Source organism: Phaethon aethereus, assembly GCF_964289735.1.
Source record: "Phaethon aethereus genome assembly, chromosome: 1".
Classification (NCBI taxonomy): Eukaryota; Metazoa; Chordata; class Aves; order Phaethontiformes; family Phaethontidae; genus Phaethon; species Phaethon aethereus.
The window spans coordinates 61,366,737-61,388,846 of record NC_138575.1 but is presented as its reverse complement, the minus strand read 5'-3'; the positions used below and the strand labels follow the sequence as shown (position 1 = coordinate 61,388,846).

Genomic DNA, 22,110 nt, shown 5'->3' with positions numbered 1-22,110 from the left:
CTATTTTAAAAGGTTATGTTTATTTTAAAAAAATAGAAAAAAAACATTACTTTGCCTAAAATCTAACGTGGGAATCTGAGAAACTGTGAAAACTACTAATTTTGAGTAAAACATTATTAATCTTTTTGATGAAAGCTCTTTGCTTGAAATATTGTTTAAGCATGTCCACTATTCCAGACAGAAAGTGGCTGGCAAGTTTGTTATTTTTGATCAATAATAATGAAGCTGACTTTGGAAATGTTTTTCTGTGTGGGTTTGTGTGTTGTAACTGAGGATGAAAATATATATGGAAGTTCTAGGGGTAGTGCAAATTGATGTGGAATGCAACTTTTATTGTTTTGCACAGAAACTGACAGAAAACTGCATTTTGAGATTTTTTTTTTTAATGTAACTTTTGAGATTCTGACAGAGCGGGATGGAAGTAACAAGTTGATATTTTATCTCCCAACGGTTCTAGGCTGCTTTATTGAAAGTATAAATATCAGTTCTCTGGTAACAATATTTTTTATTTTTTTCAAAGATGAGTGAATCATCTTTCAGTTTTAGGTGCATTGGGTTTTTTTCTTCCTCAGTCCTGCACCCAACTGTTTTTTATGTATTTGCAGCCAATAATAATTTAATCAAAATTCAGAGTAGTGAGGTGCTAGTTTTCTGTTCAGTTTTTTTTTCTGACATCCTTATTTTTATCCAAGTAGGGCAGCTGTTCACAGGGCCCAACAGTACAGTACTGTCAAATGCTATCCCACATTATCTCTTGGCAATGAAAATTAGCGTTGCCATTTTCTTCTTTAGACATATCCATACATCTAAGTGTAGGATCTTTTGAAGATCATCTTGTGAGGCAGCAGTCTCAAGGAAGAAGGATGTAGCTTTTCACACCCAGCAGTCTTGAAAGTGTTAAATGAACTCGATTAAAATCTTGGAAAGCTCTTAGAGATCAACAGTCTTGGGTGAACACTAAAATCCTACATCAGAGCCCTTCTCAGTTGGTGCAGACTACTTTTGAATAATTTAGGATACCGCTACAGTAGTTGCTATGACTAAAGTTAGTGCTGTGTCCTAAAAGGCAGTCGGTATTTTCTCTTTGCAGCTGCTTATGGTGGGTATTTTGTGCGCTCATCCCCCTTTAAGGGAGGGACTGGTGGGAATAAGTTCCCCACTGCTGGGAAAATTGAACAGATTTGGATAAATTCAACAACGACAAGGAGACAGAGATTGGCCTTTAGTATTTAAGCTTGTACATAGTCAGCAAGACTGCCGGATATTCTGGTGAATTATTATACAGCTGCTGGTCTTCCCCTGAAAACATGTTCTATTTCCTTGTCCAGGAATCTGACTAGTCTAATCACCCTGTAAAATATATCACCCTGTAAAATTTAATTATCTTGTGCTATTGCAAAAGGATGCATGTTATGCAGGTCCTTTTGGTTTTAGCTTTTGCAGACACTTGCAGATGACATCCAAAAACGGGTTTTACATCTAGAAATAGGCAGCTGTGGAGAATATGTAGTATCAGTGTGATTTCTGTCCTTGCTTTTTTCAGTCAGAAGGAATGTTTTGTGTAGAGATGCTGCCCACACGAACCTTACGAAGACACCAAGTCAAGGCAAGGTTTCTCCCTAATTCTGAGAAGGAGAAGCAGAAAAGAAATGAGGATGGTTTTTACTCGCTTGTGTCACTTCAGTTGTTTCCCCTTCTCCATTGGGCTCAGTATAGCACTGTTTCAGTCTTTCTGTTATGCAGAGAAAACAACTTTCTCCCTTCGTTAGCTACCTGTAGCTAGTTTCTTTAGTTCAAGTTGATAGAAGAAAAAATGCAAGTGTGGTATTGCTGTACGTAGTATTTGATCTTGATTCATGTCATACTCAGGGTTTTTTTTAACATGTTAGAGCACTGCACAGGTTTTGACTTTTGTGATTGAAATATTTCAGCCCATCTGCAAAACCTGGGTTTTGTCTTTGAATGTACAGGATGCAATAAAAAGTGAGTAATTAATATGCTTTTTCACCAAGATTGTTCATCACAAGGCAGCTCTGGAATAGAAAAGGTATAGTTGGAACTAACCCCCCTGCAAATCATCAGAAAGATCAGGGGCCTGGATCAGAGGGCCCCATTCCCTGATGTATTTGGTCAAGCAGAACTTTCATTATTGAAGCTTCTATCAGGAATCAATGAGTAAACTTGTGTTAGCATTCTATAGCTAACATTTGCGTGCCCAGCAAAGGTCAACGAAGCTGGTGAGGGGTCTGGAGCACAAGTCTTATGAGGAGCGGCTGAGGGAACTGGGCTTGTTCAGTCTGGAGAAGAGGAGACTGAGGGGAGACCTTATCGCTCTCTACAACTACCTGAAAGGGGGTTGTGGTGAGGTGGGTGTTCGTCTCTTGACCCAAGTAACTAGTGATCTAGTTAGATGAGGCCACATGAGGAAGTGGCCTCAAGTTGTGCCAGGGGAGGTTTAGACTGGATATTAGGAAAAATTTCTTTACTGAGAGAGTGGTCAAACACTGGAACAGGCTGCCCAGGGAGGTGGTGGAGTCGCTATCACTGAAGTATTCAAAAAACGTGTGGACATGGCACTTCAGGACATGGTTTAGTGGGCATAGTGGTGTTGGGTTGGTGGTTGGACTTGATGATCTTAAAGGTCTTTTCCAACCTTAAAGATTCCGTGATAGCATAGCTAAAAAAAGGAGACTGTGTCGTAGTTTGGGCTGTTCCGTATGCAGGACTCTGACTGTGCATCTTTATTGCTAGAGATGAGGTGTGCGTCTCAGCAGTGTGCAGCTTCTTGCTCTGCTTTCCACCTGGAGCCTATCAGTAAGGCAATTACAAAAATGTTAAAAATGTAATAAAATATAAGCAGTGTTGAATGCAGAATAAACTGTATGAAGTGTCAGTGAGGCATAAATATATTTCTTAGAATTGCTGATCACTTGCACTTCTCTAAGTTTGTAAATCTGCAGAAGGTAAGATGCCTAAATGAAGGCTTTGGGCAGCCTGTTAAAGCACATTGTATGAATACTTGTGCTCTGAATGTGTAAGTTGAGGATTTATATTATGTGAGCATCAGGTGTTGGATACAAGCCCTGAGCTGTGACTCTAATTTCTAGAGTCACAGTGTGACTCTCTTTCTAATAAATAAGCAGAAGTTACCTATAAAAATATCTTAACTAATTTAGTACCTGGTATTGTTGTCTTTATTGTGGTTCTGTCGTGTCATTACTTAACATTGGAACATGAACAGCTTAAAGCACCACATATTAGAGTGAGTGCCATTTTTGCCCACTAACAAGGTTTTAATCAAGGCATTCAGCAGCTCTAAATAGGCCTTTGCTTCTAAATTTGCATATCAGGAGGGGGCTGGGAGCATGAGTGGGTGGATGTCATGTCCCAGTGATTAATGATCTCTAGGAAGCCGAAAAGGAGAGAGTAATATACGCAGTATTTCTACCCCCTGGAGTAGGAATGCAAACACTATTGTGCAGTTCTGTGCATAGTCACTGACTTCCTGGTAGCTGGAGAATTTCATACACTCCTCTACCACAAATAAAACTGTCAGTGGAGTGACAAAGATCAGAAAGCTGGGCTTCATTTATTGAAAAGAATAGCTCAGACACAGTGATCCAGAAAATTAATTTTGTAGGTGTTTGGGAACTTGGTTGTTTAATAAGAAACTGGTAAAAAGAGAACTTTTGATGAAAGGCCTGAAGCCACCAAATATTTGTTGAATTTCAGTCTGTCTTGTTTCTGACTATTCCTGAATTATTGGAGAGGAATAACTTCTGTGATATAAAAGATGTATCTTAAACAGGAGTTGGAAACAAAACAAAGAGAACAAGCTTTCCAAAAAGTATAAGTTGTCTGAATTTTGATTGCTAAAAGAGAAAAGGGAGATGGCACAATGTGGAACAGCCACCCAGTCTGATCAGACCAAAACCAGCACATTTGTTAGAAATCCTGTTATGATTGCCATAATTTGCTTTCTCTTCTACTAATTCTTTCTTAGAATTATATTAATGACTTAGAAACTGAGGGCAGCTTCTAAGTAGATATCATTAGAAGTGTTAAATGAAGTTGTTTGAAAAGTTTTCTCTATTCTTGGAACACTTCACTGACCCTTGAAACATCAGTGCTCATAGTTTCGTTGATAGCTTTGAGGTCTGCATATGTAAACCTAAATAGTTCTGTAGTATTTCTAAATATATCCATTTATAAGTTTAGTTGGGCATCAGCAGGTAAATAATGACAGAATTCTAATTTTTGCATCATCTGTGTAACTTAGCCCCAAGTTCAGGAAGAGTACTAACACAAGTCTGTATAACGAGAACAGGATAGATAGCAAACTCAAGGGATATGTACCATACCAGAGACCCTTGCAAAGTAAGTTCCCCTCTTACTCCATTAAAGAGGAGGGAGGGACCCTGTGGTCTAATGTAAATCACTTAATCGATATTTAGGAAACGCTCCTCTTTGTGCTTTGTAGAATGCAAAGACTGCCAGTTACTGAAAGGTAGTGCTTGGCAAATCTGAATTTTTTTTTAATGTGCTGAAAGCCTTCTGTATTTCTTATACACTACAAGCTAAGTAAATATGGAAGTATATCACAGGACCTGAGAAATTGCCACCATGCCTCACTGTTATAGGAGGAGGAAATGTTTTCTGTGGTGTACTTTGTCACATTAATGATGGTAATATGGATGTGCTGTAAAATGTTTTAAGTTTCAAGGAAGGGAAAAAACTCAGACCACTGCAAATCAATGTGAGAGTTCCCCCTGCTGTCCTGCAAGATCAGTTGCTGTAACACACTGCTGGAAGCTGTGCCGTATCTGTGGGGTAGGATACTGTGGGGGCTGGAAGTAATAATGCACTGCTGCAGTATAGCTTTTGGAGCTTTTGTCTGTCTTTTTCCTTGTTTGTTCCAAGAGCCAACACTCGGGCGATAATGCATGCCACCTCCTTTAAAACCCAGAGAGTAGAAAATAAGGTATTGTTTGAGTTGCAGAGCCTCTTTTTGGTTGCAGTTGTACAAACAGTTTATGGTGAATTGTACTCTGTTTTTAATTCTTTCTTCCAAATGAATAATTAATTTTTAAAATCTGTTTCAGCAATGCAATCAACCTCTTAAGCAATGTTCCCGTTTCTTGTTTGGATGTTCTTATTAGTCCATCATCCCAAGAGGAAACAGATATAAAATACAATGGTATGAATATGGGAGCAATTCAGATTTTACTGGATTTCATGGAGAAGAGAATAGACAAGGTATGGGCTGCAAAGATTCTTCACAAAAGGGACATTTTTCATTAAAGCTAAAGTGTGCATATGTAAAGCTGCTTATAAATGTTTCACACAGTATTTAGCACCAATATGAATGTCTTGCTTCTGGATTGTGAATTGAGAACAAATTCCTGTGAATATCTGAAACATACTTGCTTGTGTGACTGTGAGGATGAACATTTGGCTTTGTTTATATCTATGTAAAGTTCATGTTTTGGCTGTCATATAGGACTTCATTAAAGGGTTCATAGGATTTGAAAAGGAAAATTTGCTCTTAAAGTTTTATTTGTATTTGGTTTTATTTTAGGGAAGCAGCTACAGAGAAGGTTTGACTCCGGTTCTCAGTTTACTGACTGAATGCTGCCGAACTCATAGGAATATCAGGAAGTTTATCAAAGCTCAGGTAAGTAAAATACTTATCAAAATTTGAATACAAAGCTAATGATAAACTTTTTGAGGTTTTGTACCTCAGTGCAAGACACTGATACGTTAAAAGTATGAATGGTTTCATATTAAATTGCCCACAGAGTTCTCTGCAGTATTTTTTTCTGTTAGGTCTCTGACAATTGTCAGCTATAGAAATAATTTTTCAGTCCATGTAAATAAATTGATATTATGGCCTAAGTTCCACAGTACATTTTGTAGAGCTAACGAATAACATTAGGGGTATTGTAAAGCTGTGTTAATGTGAGTCACCATGGATCATGTGACACGGGGGCAAAGAACTCGGTGAGGTCTGTCCCCTTATATCTGGCATATCAAAAAAATTTCAGTGCAGTTTATAAAATTTTGCAAAGCTGCAGGGTAGCCAGTGAGGCTACAGATGCTTTGATGGGTTCTGCCTGAGCTTTAGTTTGACCTCAGCAGGCGGGAGTCATTGTAATTGGAACTTGTGTACTCGTGTGTATCAGCTGTTCCGTCAGAGTAGAACCCTGAACAGAAGTATACTTCATCACTTGGTCTCTTAAAACAGTTGTTTAATACAGTAGGGATTGTGGGTAGGCTTTTTACAAGAAAAAAGACTTCCATGCAATGGTTAAAGATGTAAAGATCTCTGTGGGTTAGTGGTTGGGTGTGGTGTTTTCTGTTTGTTCTGTAGCTTTTCATGAAGTTGAGTGGAGAAAAGTTAAAAGATGAGCAAGGGAGAGACAGCTGAAAGCAGCTAAGGAATGTTCTTTTTCCTAAGCTGCAGTGATTTTTTGGGTTGCATCTTAGATGCCACTCCCAGATCAAGGCAGCGCCTTAATTAATAAATGGATTTTATAATGGAAAAGAGCATATTTTGCATATATTTTCTGCCTCTTTCATCTATACCAGAAAAGCCTTTTTGAGGAATTTAAGAAACTTGTTCTTGGTGTTTATTGTTTTTGTTCACAGCAGTTCTTTCCTGGGATACCCTTCTGATCTTTTCTGGGGAGGAAAAAAAAAAAAAAAAAAGTTGCCCAGCCAAATGTTCAGAAGTTAGAATATGAAGTTGTCTGCATGTTTTTACGACATCTCGGTGTCTAGATGTCAGGATATAATTGCATGCTGTCTCTTACCACAGGACAACTGCCTCATATAGTGCACAGAATGGATGGATGCTGCTAAACTGCATGACCGGATGTTTGATATTTTGAATTATCCTCATTGTTAAGTGTTGGCCTTAGTTTTTTTTATTGTGCACTATTCAAATTCTGATCTGAAGACAGAATGATTAATTTCCTCATGGACTGTCCTATGGCACTCACCACTGCATTAGTATTAGTGTTCTAAAAACATTAATTCAGTCTTACAACACTCTGAAATAGCAGTGATGGTACTAGCCCCGTTGGGGAAAGTAAGCAGGGACAAAGTAAATGTTTCTGCTAATTGTTTGAATATTTAGTTTGAAAAGGACAGGGTCTTTTTTTCCAAGTAGTCAATATTGTAGCATTCATTTGTTTAAGTATCGGTTCCCATTGAGTCCAATTTCAGTAGTAATGGTGCAGTAATTTTGCACAGAACATGACGTTTTTACATTAGACACCTGGAAGACAAAGGACCTGCAATTTCTTATAACAGTTACTGACATCTTGGATTTCATTCCAAGATGAAACATCTTCAAATGTTTGAAGATTGAAGATCCATAATTCTTACAGGAGTCTTCAGACCATTAAAGATTTTATATTACGGCCAGATTTGTTTGCAGATTATATCATATCATGTGAATGTGAAAAAATTAATGTAGGTTTTGTGTCTGAAGGCATATACACAAGGAGGTGGAAGTTAGGTTGCAAAACCAGACATATTCCAGGCACCTCCTGCCTTTGAGGGTTGAAGTTAACAATACTAATGACATTTAATGGAAAATAGTGTGTTTGAAGAAATTCTAAATAGTGTTTTCTCCAAAACCTTTTTGAAACTTAGCTTCACCTTTTGAAAGAGTGTTTGCTGGGAGAAGTACATGTTTCCTCTATACACATAGAGCCAATTTTAAAAATTTATCATCACAGACTTGCAATGTGACTTACTTGCCTGCTTTTTTCACCATAACTATATTGATTGTTCTGTGTAAATTACACATCATGTTAATATTGTAAGTTTCCTGAAGCTGGTATTTTTTGTGCTTTTGCCAGATATTTGAGCAAAACAGAAGAAACACAGAACACGAGGTTACTGCTGCCCATTAGGCAACTATTTTAGGATGCTCATTTGTGCTCTTAAACTCCTAATAGTTGTCTTTTTTCTGAAGTCTGCATCTGGGACTGAGTACTCTTGGATGGGTACTCATACCCAGGATGGCAGACCAGAAGGCCCGAGTATGTTAAGAAGGAAGAGTCATTACTAATGTATGTAAGCATAGTTGGGTTGATTTTATTCCTTTTTATGAAGGAGCAGAGCTTACAGTATTTCCTTATTCTGTTGACTGTGTTTCCTTCTGCAAGGATTGGATAGGTATTGCCATGAATTCTATGCTGGTTTTCCTTTTTTTTTTTTTTTTTGTGCTGCTAGGTATTGCCTCCATTAAGAGATGTATCAAATCGTCCAGAAGTTGGCACAACAGTCAGAAACAAGCTTGTGCGCCTTATGACACATGTTGACCTTGGAGTAAAGCAAATTGCAGCAGAATTTCTTTTTGTTCTTTGTAAAGAGAGAGGTAGAAATTATTTTCTCTTCTCCCTTTTATATAAGGTCTTGCTGTAATTAGTATATTTGCCTCTTGCTGTAACTGTTGATTCTTTTAACACTATGCTGGTTTTTGTTTTGTAGCTCAATATAGCTGAGTAATTTTCTGTACCACTCTTTGCAGTTGACAGCTTGTTAAAATATACAGGCTATGGTAATGCAGCAGGATTGCTGGCAGCAAGGGGCCTGTTAGCAGGAGGAAGAGGAGATCATTGGTACTCAGATGATGAAGATACGGATACAGAAGAATACAAATCTGCAAAGCCAAAGTATAGTATTGTTTTCAATTTTGCATAACCTGTTGCAATTTAAATGTTTTGACATAATTTTTTTGTTTCACCTTTTCCAGAGAGGCCTGTTTTGGGGTTACATGTGCTTGTATTAACTATTGTCACCTGTTGACTTCACGGTCTAGTTATTGCGAAACCAGCCTCTAATAGTGACTATCCTATAGTCAGATGGCTGAAAAAAAAAATGATCACTATGAGAATGATTTAACTTCCATAAGGAGAACTATGTAAAAATGCAAACTTGTCAAAAAGAAATAAGGAACAAAAATGAGCAATGTTTGTGGGTGGTCTAGGATCAGTTTTAAGATGCAGGTTTGAGGTTCAGAGTACATACGTGTTGTCCATTTAAATGGATAGCTAAAAAGCTGGAATTGTTAAATGAGAGTAAAGGAAGCTATCAGAGATGATACTGTAAAAGAGTAACAAAGCAGGCCCAAAACATTTAGAAGAGTGGCTTACTGGAGGCATTAAGAATAAAGACAACCTTCTTCATAGGTTCATCAAAAGCTGGAAGCCTGCAGTGTGTATATGGTCATTAGATGGTTGAGATGTAAGTAGGCAGAGAAAGGGGGCAAGGCCATAGCAAAAATGGTAAAGGAATTCCTTGCATCATTGTAACTATGAGGAAATTTGAGGGAGTTCTCAGGTGGGACCCTTTCTTTACAGACAATGAGTCTGAATAACTATTTAAAATTCAAGGGTGAAAAGAGGTTTGTTTTTTTTTTTTACAAATTGAGCAAATTTTAGAAAAAAAAAATAGTAACAAGCTTAGCAAGGATGGCGTTTGCCCCAGATTTTCCAGGAACTCACAAGAAGTTGCCAAACTACTATTGTTTGTGAGGTATATTTCTGTAACAGAGAAGATAAAGGTGTCAAATGTGGCTTAAGGTTTTAAGTGGGACTTTGTAAAAAAGGAACAAACCAGTAGGTCTAATTACAGTCAGTCAGATTGCTTGGTACTAAAATTTTCCTAAAGAACCGAGTAAGTCACATAGGTAAATATGGAAGGAGCAAAACAACTTCTGTAGAAGTCACTCCTCAGGAATCCAGTGTATTTGTGTGAAGGATTCAATGATCATATAGAAGCTCTGTCTGTTTATTTCTATTAATTGTAATTGATTTGGTGTTAAAGGTTTCAGTTTGTCATGTTACATTGATGATTTGATGCCCTTTTAAGTAGGTTCTGAAATCGTTGATAGTGGGCATCTGAAGCGTGTTATTTCTCCGCTTTACTCCATTTTCCTTGAATTACACAGACATGATTAGGTATATGATGGCGGGTTGTGTCTCACTGAAAGATTCTTATTGAGGACCATGAATGAAAGACAGGATCAAATGTAGGAGAAGTTACAGAAGTTATATTGCTTCTATGCCAAGAAAAGAACTCTAAACCAGGAATTTTCTTTATTATTTCTGCACTTCAGGATTATTTTTTTCTTGCTCTTTTGTCTCTGCTCTTCTTTCAAAAGCCTAACATTCAGTTATGCATATAAGTAAAAGTATGACATCTATTTAGTTATAAAAGCTGACACTTAAATGAAACTTTCAGGACAATTGTCAGTTGCTTTATTTATCTGGTTTTCTGTATTGGTGTTAAATGTTTGTGATTAAACTGCTTGAAAAGGTAATTTGACCTGAAAGTATTCTTTAAAACTACTTACCTGCTTTTGTTACTTACCATTTCTGTATCACCATTCAGTTGTTTTAACAGTGAAAATAACTGGCATTGTAAATTCTCAAAGTAACCTTAATTTGGTTTGAGCAAAAATGATCATGGGAGGTGAATGGTAAACTAATTCGACAGTCCTTCATAAATAAGAAAATGTAACTGGAACCTGTCTATATTTTTTTAAATTAAGCCGGTACAGAATTAGTTGCAAACATGTATCCGTCATTCTGTTCCCCATGTATATAATTATTACTAATGACAATGTCATCATTATTCCCCTGCTTTCAAACTGCTTCTGTATCGGTTATAACATAACAAGTACCAGTGGAATGTGCATTCCTGAGTAGCTAACAAGAAATTAATACAGTGACTCAACAAGATAATATTGTGATTCACTGGAAAAGGCTACAAAAAAAGGATAAACATGAACGTAGGCTATTTATAGTAAAAACTTTCATGTGCCAGTCTTGGTTTCTATTACTGCCTTCCTCTCTCCTCTGATCAAGAAGATAGACAATTTACATACATATGTCTATAGAAATGTAAACTCTGTTGTTTTTCTACCTCCAGCATTAACCTTATCACTGGTCACTTAGAAGAACCAATGCCCAATCCAATGGATGAAATGACAGAAGAACAAAAAGAATATGAAGCGATGAAGCTTGTCAACATGTTTGATAAACTTTCTAGGTATTGTATTATAGCTGCTGAGGGAGGCAGCTCATATCCTGGCTCTTCACTAAGGTGTTAGTGCTTCAAAATAGTGCTATAATCAACTTCTTTGCAGGATTAGGACCACTTTAACTGCAGAGAAAAATGTTTAGCACTTCAAAGAAAAGAGTAATATGTAACAGAACTTCAGAGGAAACCTCTTTTGGAGAGGACTGGGCAGAATCAGGAAGATCTGGTGGTGAGGGACCTGCCTCCTAAATGGGTAGGCTGATAATACTGAAAAGAATTTCTCCTTTTAAAGTATGGGACGCAATCCAAGCCCAAGGCAAGTGTACTCATTTTCCCCAAGTCAATGAGCAGCATCTCATGGTAACTACTTATGTCTGCTGCTTATATGAAGAACAAATACAGTGTGAAAATACTTGTCACCAGAAGCAATAAATTATATTACAGAGCAGTTAAAGGGGAATTTACAATTAAGAATTACTGTGGATTTATTACAAGTGTGGACTGGATTACAAATGAGACTTTATAATTTGTTTTAAATGACTGCCATAAAAGAAAATGGTACTTAAATGTGACATAAAGGTGCATGTTATTGATACAGAAAGTTGATTTTTATTTTATAACTTTCTACATACAAAAAGAGAACAGACCTGTGCTGTTAGCTATAGCTTTTTTCTCTTTGACTCAATATGCCTAGAATTTGCTGTTTTTTCTTCCCTCCCCATGCTTGTAGCCATATTGGAGTGATTGCTTGTAGTTTGTTTCCTGTGTAAGCAAAGTTTACATTCATGAGGAACACTTTGTATTATATTAACTTACCATTGAACTGAGCTGTAGGAATTTAGGTAAGTATATAAGGGGATCATTCTTCAAACATGGGAAAACTGAGCAACTAGAAGTGTGTTTGTGTTTTGTGAGAGTTTGTAGATATTCAAACAACAAGATCTACTGAGAGAAATTCAGAAAACCAAGTATTTTTACATCTCTCTTAAAGATTTGGAGTACAGCAAAAGATGTGGGAGAATCTGGCTTTTATATTGACTGACAAAGACTGAATTATAAGCAGGAGTAAGAGCAGAGAAGAATCTCAGAAAAAGTGATCTGAAACTGTCAGTGAAGTAATTGGATACTTTTTCACGTCATTTGCATGGAAAGCAAGTGTAGTATGTTACAGTCTTTTTAATAAAGAGAAGAAAATGCAATGCAGATGTAGACTTAATTGAACTACTATGTAAACCATAATGATTGCTATGTAAGCTGGAGAATTAAGATGCTGAGCGCGAGGGGTACCACAATAAAATGACTAAATGGTCTAAAACTTTAAAAGGAAGATTGAGACCGGACATAAACTACGGCTGGAGACAAGTCAGTTGCTATCACTGTAGCAGTGACACAAAAAGTCCAAATGGCATTTACTGTAGCATAAGAGCCTTTTCAATTTGGGGGCTTGGAGACACCTGCTGTGTTGCCTGCTACAGGCTGACAATAACTAAGCAGCTGGTGCCCTGTGTCACTACTTATCCTCTTGGCCAGTAGCATTACTTTTACCTTGGGCTTTCTGTATCAGTTACATCCACCTGCAGCTTCTTCTATGGTACTTAGGCTGCAAACTCTTCAGGGCTGGGACTCTTTTTGTTGTAAGGTTTTTGTTGGATTGTTTTTTAGTATAGTGATTACTGTGGGACAGTTTTGTTGATGTGACCCCTTTAGGTGCTATGATAACATGAATAAAATCACTTGACTGTTCTCCCTACCTTTTTTGTTTTACTGAAAATTGGGAGTAGAGGGAAATGCTGGCAGGAAGGAAAAAGACACTAAGACTTGGTTTTGGGAGGCTCTGGAGGCTTAATGAATGTAATTGAGTGCAGTTGTGGGTTTTGCAGATGTTAAATAAAATGGGAAGCTGCCAGTCTTGTATACAAGGAGAAAGAGTTGGTAACATGCTGCTAGTAGTGGGAGTCCCTCTGTGTTTTTGGAATCGAACACTTCTGCCTCCAGCTTGAGTCCTTCAGTGCTGGGAGTTTTCATGGACTTAAAGCTCCCAGTGAAATGCACTTTTTTCCCTTGGTTTGCAACCTACAAATTTAAACTTGGAGGTTGCTTTGATAGGAGTCTTTAGCTGATTTTGGGTTTTGAATCTTACTTTGAGGCACACTGCTGGTGTCAGGTTTCCTGCTTCTGCTGGTCTTGGTGGTTGTCCCCATAAGAGGGGACATACACCGTGAATGGAGCAGTTTGGTGCAGTGGTTTACATAAGAGAGGAGGAATTTGGACAGGGAACCAACAGCTCCTTCTTCTGATCTTGAGTGAGTTGATGTAACTTTTTCTGTGTAACGTGAACAAGAGCTTAGAGTGAACTTGCATGATGTACAGCAAAACTGGACTGCTTAGTACACTTGTACTGTCCCAGTAATGGAAGCTAAGCTTTAAAGAGCAAGCATGCTTTCACTGGAGAAAGGTATGGGGAAAAAAAAAAAGTTGGACTGATAAAATTGCTTCCTTTCCTGAATGATGAGGATAATCAGGCTAGTCTGTCACTGGGGTGTTCTAGATCTGGTTTTGACTGGCTCTGTATTGTTTTTGAAAAGTTACCTGATGACAAGTTGAACTCGGAAAACAAATTTGCAAAACAGTACTACTTCAGTGAAAAGTTACAGCCTTCATTAATGGCTGCTAACTGTTTACACTGTGCCCTTTCTACAAGTTTATTGAAACTATGAGTAATAAAGTGGCATTTTATCCCTTGTTCCATAACATGCCAGTGGATTTTTGCTCTCCAACTTTCTTTTTATTTTCAGCATTGGCACTGAAGAATTGAAACTGCTTTGAGGTGACGTAAAACTGATCTGTGCTTTTGGTTGTTTCAGGTCTTACTTCCAAAGTTTTTCTATTCTGCTATGTTGTTGGTGTTTAGGCTTTTCATTGGGTAATTGCCCAATGACAAGAATAAATTAAAATTAATCACCCAGTTTTGTTTTACCAAAATGTATGGAGGAAAGCTGAATATTGTTTGTGAACCCGTTTCCCTTGCCCCAATATTTTGACATAGACTTGAGTTCTACAAAAATTTCTATAAAAAGCTTCTATATTTTGCTCAAAGTTGGCTGGATGATACTTTTTAAGATCATTAAATATATATAAAATATAAGTGTAAATGAAGATGAAAGATCTTGATTACTGCATCTCTTGGGAGATGTAGATGTTACTTAGGTAGTTTGCTGGATGCCTGAACTTGGCCATGAAGTAACTCTATGGGCTTTGTCTGCAGTAAGGGTCAATATTATCTTGTTGATTCATTGAGAATTGTTTGGTAACTGTAAATCAGTGTCCTCTGTATGTGATGCACATCTTTGAGCTTTGAAAAACTGCCCAAATATGCAAAAAGATTTAACTCAACCTTTCATTTTTGCAAAATATCAAGTTATCCACCTTAAATCAGTGTTGTATGATGTTTTGTCTGTTTGTATCACAGATTATTTGGAATATTCTGTGTTAATTAAAATGTCTGGGAAAAATGCTAAGGTTTTTTCAATTATAAATGGCAGGTAGAATTGTATATTAATTGACTAATTTAAAATGTCAGGATGCCTTTTCCAAGCCAACCTTGTATTAATAGCAAGAATCCTTTTGCTGATGAAATGGTCTCCAATTATCACAGCTTGGGTTTTGTTGTACATTGAACAGAAGTCAACAAAATGGGTATGTAAGAGAACCTGTCTAAATAAGCGAGCATACTCATTAAAAACACAAAATTAATCATAGGATGAATGAAGAAGGCAATGTTACATAGATTTTTTTTTTCTCCCTTTCTAATCATAGAACAAAATAATGTTACATGAAAGGATCAGAACTATTATGTAGTACTCAATTATAAGGAGGTGAACAGGTCCCGAACATGCCATTTTATCAAAGGAACAGACTGGTGTTTACATGATGGCTGTTTCATTACAGACACCGTCATTAATTCCATGTGTCAATACTGCCCTATAGCACAATGAGCAGACAAGAAAGAGTTACCCTTCAAAACAAGGGAATGATTTTTGAGTCGTTATCAAGCTAAATGGCAAGCAGGAAGCTAGAAGTTGTATAGATATATTTGAAGGGACTCTTGGGAGATGTGGAAGTGGAAGAAGGGAATGTGTTTTACCAACTGTTTAATTATGGTGTGTTTATAAGTATGCTTGAATAGAATGCTTTGTTTGCATTAGAAAAATGAATGTTGCAAGAAGGTGTGTTTGTGTACATGGGAGGTCAGTTAAGGATATTCAAATATGTATAAATATGTACATTGTGTACTTGTATACATCTTCATAGATACAGACGCATTCCCGCTGCCACCTACTGGGCTAAAGCGATCTCTCTTCTGCCCAATAGATGGATCATAAACATCCAGTTTCTGGATAATGATCTTTCTTCTGAGGCTATACGTGCCAGTTTCTGGTGATTCCCATGCCACCTTGTATCTCACCTTAAACAGTAAGCACATCCCCAGCTAGCCTGAGGTGCCAAAGCTCAGTGGAGGTCTCCAAGCAGCCAGTGCTAAATGGGCAGATTGCTGAGGCGGGCAGAGCTGAGACCGTTCATACCAGGGAAGGATCAGCTTTGTGAGCTTTTGTGTGGCACTTAGCAGAAGTTAGCAGAGTGATGCCTCTTGCAATCCTACCTAATTCTGTTGTTTAGCAGATAGTTGTCCAAAACTTCTGAAGCTAGCTTTGTAGGCAGCCCAGATCTTTTCATTTCCCTCTGTATTATTCCTCTTTGAAAAACAGGAATAAGCTTGAGCTTGCAGTCAAGTCTTCACCGGTGAAAGGATGCCATGTTTTACACTATTTTAGGACTAGATTATGGTTAGGAAAAAAATAGGCTGATCCCTGCTTCCCCTCCTACCCCTTCTTTTGGTGGCCTAGAATATTTCTGTCTTTATAGAGTACAGTTTTACTGGGTAGGATTTGTCTGAGGAAGGATGTATGGAGTTCAGCCTCCTAAAGAGAAAGAACAGCAAACTTGCAACAACCATCATTCATCCTGTTCAGGGATTTGCAAAGCAAGAAGCTCATGCAGGAACAGAAAGGTAATTGATAAACATGCCTGTTATTCTATGAAATGTGAGCTCAGCCCAGCTCGTAGTTAAAGCCTAGAGAGGAGGAAATGCATTGGAAGTGAACCTCAAATACAATACAGCGCAGTTCATAATGGTGCACTTTGAAATGAGTACAGCGAGCTGAGAAACAGGCTTTTGAGTATCACTAAAGAAGATACAAATGCACATTGGTGACTCAGACTTTTGCATGACAATGTAATGTAGAAGTTGGTGCAAAAAAAAAGTTATCTGGACAGACAATAACAACTGGAGAGTTGGGCGGAGGGGAACCTCATGAAATTTAACAAGGACAAGTGTAGAGTTCTGCACCTGGGGAGGAACAGCCCCATGCACCAGTACAGGTTAGGGGTTGACCTGCTGGAAAGCAGCTCCATGGAGAAGGACCTTGAAGTCCTGGTAGACAATAAGTTATCCATGGGACAGCAACGTGCCTTGGTGGCCAAGAGGGCCAGTGGTATCCTGGGGTGCATTAAGAAGAATGTGACCAGCAGGTCAAGAGAGGTTATCCTCCCCCTCTACTCTGCACTGGTGAGGCCTCATCTGGAGTATTGTGTCCAGTTCTGGGCTCCCCAGTTCAAGAGAGACAGGGAACTTTTTGCAGAGAATCCAACGGAGGGCTACGAGGATGATTAAGGGACTGGAACATCTCTCCTATGAGGAAAGGCTGCGAGACCTGGGGCAGTTTAGTCTGGAGAAGAGAAGGCTGAGAGGGGACCTTATCAATGTCTATAAATCTCTGAAGGTGGGTGTCAGGAGGATGGAGCCAGTCTCTTTTCAGTAGTGCCCAGTGATAGGATGAGGGGCAATGGGCACAAACTGCAGCACAGGAAGTTCCACCTCAACATGAGGAGAAACTTCTTTACTGTGAGGGTAATGGAGCACTGGAACAGGCTGCCCAGAGAGGTTGTGGAGTTTCCTTCTCTAGAGACCTTCAAAACCCGACTGGACATGTTCCTGTGCAACCTGCCCTAGGTGATCCTGCCTTGGCAGGGGGGTCGGACCAGATGATCTTCAGAGGTCCCTTCCAACCCCTACCATTCTGTGATTCTGTGATTTATCCCCCAAACACCCCCACAAAAAGCACAGACCAAGACTTGTGCAAACAGATGTGTCTTGTCTATTGCGTCTGGTATTCGGTGTCTCCACAGATGACTCACTGGGAGAGAAAAAGTTTCTATTAAGTTCTGCAGTGTGTGTAGCAGAATGTGAAAGTGAAGCACGAAAGGGAAATTGCAGAGAAAGGGCTATTTCTTTATAATTGACAAATGATGAGATAGAACTTCTTGACAATATTTACAGATATCTTGTATCTTCATATCCTTATGTGAGGAGAGGGAAGTCCCCATGTAAGGGGACCTTGTTTTCCTGTGTTTCTCTTTCCTTTTTCTTGAACTGTTTCTTTATCCTTTACTAGCCATTATAATTTATTTATTACCAATAATCAATTGTAAATGACTAGTAAATGTTGTGACTCTATGACTTCTGGCTGCAACGTTAAATGTAACCTAAGAGTATGCATTGTGGTTTGTAAAACAAAAACCTAGGAACCTCTCAGCTCAGAGGGCATGCAAAGGTGATTTCATTCTATATTTTTACTTTTAGAACTTAAAAAATATGAGCGAGGACCTACTATTCAGGTTATTCTTCTCCAAAAATAAGTGTAATGGATCACTAGCGAGGCTTGAACTTGAGTAAGTGAAGAATCGTGGCAAGACTGATTACAGATGTCAAAGGACACTTGTTTTGTATTATGATGTTTAAATGCCAAAAAGGCCTTAGATTTTCACAGCTTTTTTTTTCCCTGTGAAAAAAAGTCTTTGCTATTAGAGACAACTCCAAAGCACTCCAGCTTTGCCTTTGGGGAGCCCCTACAGCAGGCAGGGAGGGTTCTGGTCCTGTTTGGACATGAGATCTGCAGTCTTCATTTTTTGAACCCTTTCAAATCTGATTTCAAGTATTCTTTTGATCTCTTCTCACACACACCTCCAGCAGATACTTGAAAACTTAAGCGACGCAAGAGTGCTCTCATTTGGGCAGAATCTGTGTACTATGGATTGCATTGCCTGAAGTAGGAGGGCTTGCTGTCAGTCCTCAAGTATGGCAAGCTATCTCCAGTCTATTTAAAGATAGATCCTACTCTTACACACACACCCAGGCAGAGTCTGGCCTGTCATCTTCGAGTGTGGTCACTACAGACCTCCTTCCCTGGCTCCCAGCTTCCCACCCAGACCTGGTTAGCCAAACCACAGCAGGTTCTCCAGGTCCAGTTTCTCATGTTTTGAAATGCCCACAAGCAGTGGGATTTGCGAGTTTATCACTGTAGTGTCTGATTGCCACATCTGCGCAAACAGCTGCATTTCTCTTGCTGGTCTCTGCTCTTCCTGAGCAAAAAAAAGAATCTTGGGGACTTAATTTGTCTGCTGATGGACTGTACAATATCTAGCATACGCGTGCCATGTAATTCAGATGTTACCTTTCTTGCTGTTCTGTGGTTGTGTTAAGGTTAGACTGCCAGCTGTGTACAAGCAATTTTTGTCCCTTTTTTCAGCCAAGGTGGTAGTGCAGACCAGGCGGAGAGCTGGTGAAATGCCTTTGCTTCCCTATTGAGTGATGGAGTTTTATTGTCTGTGGCTTGGGAGGGTGGTATATGTGTGTTAAATCAGCAGTTTTACTGGGCTGCCTTTCAAGCAAGGGCTAAACTGACATCAAGCTGCCGCTCCTTTATTAAGGTGACTCCTGAATATTTAGAGGTATTCTCCCTTTTTTTTTTTTTTAGCAGAAAATCAAAATGTTATCTTTGCCCTTACAGCTTTTGCCATAATCCACATATAAATGAGGTGATAAAAAGTAAGGATTAAATAAATCTTTGCTAATGCTTTTTGATTGGCTTAATCAATAATTAATCATCTCTTAGATGAGGCTGTAGCTTGTGGAGTAGATATAATTGGATTAGCTGCTGAGAGGCCTTTGGAGCTTTGAGGAGATTAAAATGGCTGTCAATCCTGTAATTAAACTGCCACAAACAAAAGCAATAGTATTAGAATCAGTCAGCTTTTTTAAATGAATCAACAAGTACTTCCACACCCCTAGTAGTTGTGTAGGCAGAGTCTGTTCTCATAACTGAGTTATTTCCTTCAACAAGCTGAATATGTATCAAATTATTGTTTTAATTGCCTGGGGATATATTGGCCAGAATGGCAGGTGAAATTTTAGAAAGAAATGGCTGACAGAGGACTCTTAGAAGAAAAGCTAGTTTGTGTATCTAGAACAGTGAACCTGCTCCTTGTATTGAGCCTATTAGGCACTGACTTTTCATGGTATCTTTAATTGGCTAAGTAGGTTTGGCCTACATGAATGAAGTCTTTATCTGTCCTGCTCTTCCCCTCCCACCTATTTTGGAAGGTTTTTTTGTTCCTCTTTCTTCAAAACAGAGGGCTTTAGCAAAAATAACTTCCTCTTAAAGGTTCATTATGTGCTAAAGCATATACTGTATGTGACCGTATTATACACATGTGAATTGATATGTGTGCATATGCTAATACATACTCTTTTTTTAAAATCTCTTACAGAGATGAGCTTATAAAACCAATGGGAGTGCGGCCGGATGGTACAATGGCTCCTTTGGAAGAAGCAGTCAGCCAGTACCATACCAACAAGCAAGACAGTTCAGATTCAGACTAAAGCATCACCTGCTTCACTCTCAATTCTTCTCTAATCCACATGTTTCCTTAGAGCCACAACATCTTTTATCTAGGCTTTTTATCCTCACATTAGCCAGCATCACTTTAACTGTTCTATTATTGGGATACTTAAATGGTGGGTTCTGTGGTGTAATGTCTGATTTTTTATTATGTCTTGTTTAAAGAACATATCAATTTATTCATTTATGATCTTTATTAATTTAGAACTAAATGTATTTCAAAGGGATAAAAAGTGAAAGCCTATAATGCAAAATAAAATTCAAACACTTTAATTTTTCAGAATCCTGTTTTCTGAACTCTGTAGGTTTTCCCATTCTTGATACTTTTTTTTTAGTGTCTTGCCAGTCTCTCCCTTTATATAGTTGTAATTAAAGAAGTGTGTTTGCTTAATGGTATTAGGAGCACAGGGTGTTTAAACTTTAGGAGGCTGACTGACCTCATGAAGCTGCTTTATCTGGCATTCAGCAGTGATTTCAGAGCTACCCTTTTTAAAAAGTCATTGGATTTCTTACTGCTACACACTTGTGTGGCTAAGCTGCTGCTTAAGATTTACCCATGTGTCAGTCACTGACTGCTGCTAAAATTACCTTTAAATTGGGAACAAGATGATGTATGTTGTATGTCCTCCCTCCCCTCGCCAGTTAAGACCACACAAATACGCCTCTGTCTTTGGTTAAGTAAAAACACCCCTATTCAAAACAGCATTCAAGGATGTACGCTTAAATGTTGCCATGAATGGGAGTGGACTAAAGTGAAGTGCATGTGCAAGTGTTTTACTGAATTGGGGCCTGCTTTTGGAGATTAATGGGTATGCTTCACTTGAAGGGAAGTCAAACTAATCAACAAAGAAATAGTTCCTTTTAGGGAGAACTTAGGAGGTGATGGGACAGAGAATGGGAAGGTGGGAAGGAGAAGAAAGTGTCACTTTCAACTCTGTACTCTTTAAAAACAAAGATTAAAGTTTTACTTGTGCTGCACTGCTACTGTTGCCTGCTTGGTTTTTTTCTGTTTCTCCCAGCATGAAGTACATGAAAAATAATCCATGTTCTAATTTGCATTTCCTTCTTTCTTTTTTTCTCAGAAGCATACACAAGCCATTCTTGAAAGCCTTTCAGAGGCTGGAGAAGGTTCCCCAGTTTGTTTCCTATGACTTGATACTGGTTCCCTGAACTAAGGACATTGGTGTTCAAAGACCTGGTAAAGGGAGGACGTGGTATGAAATCATGCTGTGATTTCCCATGTGAGGAGCTTCCACAGCTCTCCTTAGTCTTCTGAAAGGACTAAAAAGAAACAATGCACTGCTGTCCTCTTGGCAGTTAAGTTTGTTTTCCCAAAGGATGCTGCCCAGCCATAGCAATGCCCTATTTAAAAAAAAAAAAAAGCAACCAACCAAACAAGGGAACTTGGGGACATTAGTTCTATACATTTCTATAAGCAAGGACCTTTCTGAATGTTAAGATCATTGATGTTTTGGGTTGTGACTTGACTTGGGCTACACTGTCTGCTGCATCCACATGGAGCATCACGATTGCAGAGGAGGAAAGGAAGCCAGCTACTGTTCCCACATGGCAATAGCTACAGGGATGTACTGATAATACTATAATCATACCCAAAAGGGGAGGGAGGAAGTTGTCCAGGAGCAAAAAATATGCTTAGCTGCCTCTAAGCTGAGTCTCAGAAATGTAATACTGGGTTTAGCAGCATCCACTGACTACTCTGAGCGCTGCACAGGCAAACACTAAGCACACTGCAAGTGCAAGGAATTTTATGAACCCTCCCTGAGGCGCAAAACTTCACTAGCTTGGTCGGTAAGAAATTGAGTCCTGTCTTGGTGTCAGCAGAGGCTGTTTCTTGGGGCTGGAGAAGCAGTTATTTCACTGGCTGTATGGGTTGCTATAGACTGATGAGTATAGAGCATGAAAAAGAGCAAAATCTCAATTTGTTGCTTTATAAGTTATAGAGTGTGCTCCTACAATTAGCTGGCTAAACAGATTAATAAAATAATAATGGCTCCAGGGACCTTGTTACAAATGGTGTAGCGTGAGGCTTTTGTGGTCTGGCTCCTGCCAATTGTAACAGGGCAACAATAGTCACAGTAAACGGTTCTTCCGTATAGCTTATCTTGGAAAATGCATGCTCATAACAGTAGGTTCTACAGATATGAGATGATGCTTCAATTAAAAAGAAAAAAAATTAAGACCAAGTATAGAAGGTTCTGCCGAGTCCTCTAGCTCAAGAGTGATTTTCATAATT

General features: G+C 38.6%; 1 protein-coding gene across 1 annotated transcript in view; it reads left to right on the top strand.

Annotated features, from left to right (window-relative positions):
- The window catches only part of RIC8B (RIC8 guanine nucleotide exchange factor B), a gene marked incomplete at both ends in the record, with an annotated part of 36,050 nt that extends 16,213 nt beyond the window's left edge, over positions 1–19,837 (top strand). The window contains 6 exons of the mRNA XM_082003088.1: positions 5,103–5,256; positions 5,579–5,674; positions 8,245–8,389; positions 8,543–8,687; positions 10,948–11,067; positions 19,726–19,837. Of these exons, the coding sequence (XP_081859214.1) occupies positions 5,103–5,256; positions 5,579–5,674; positions 8,245–8,389; positions 8,543–8,687; positions 10,948–11,067; positions 19,726–19,837 (772 nt within the window). The remainder of the gene's footprint in view (positions 1–5,102; positions 5,257–5,578; positions 5,675–8,244; positions 8,390–8,542; positions 8,688–10,947; positions 11,068–19,725) is intronic.
- Between the last annotated feature and the right edge of the window lie 2,273 nt (positions 19,838–22,110).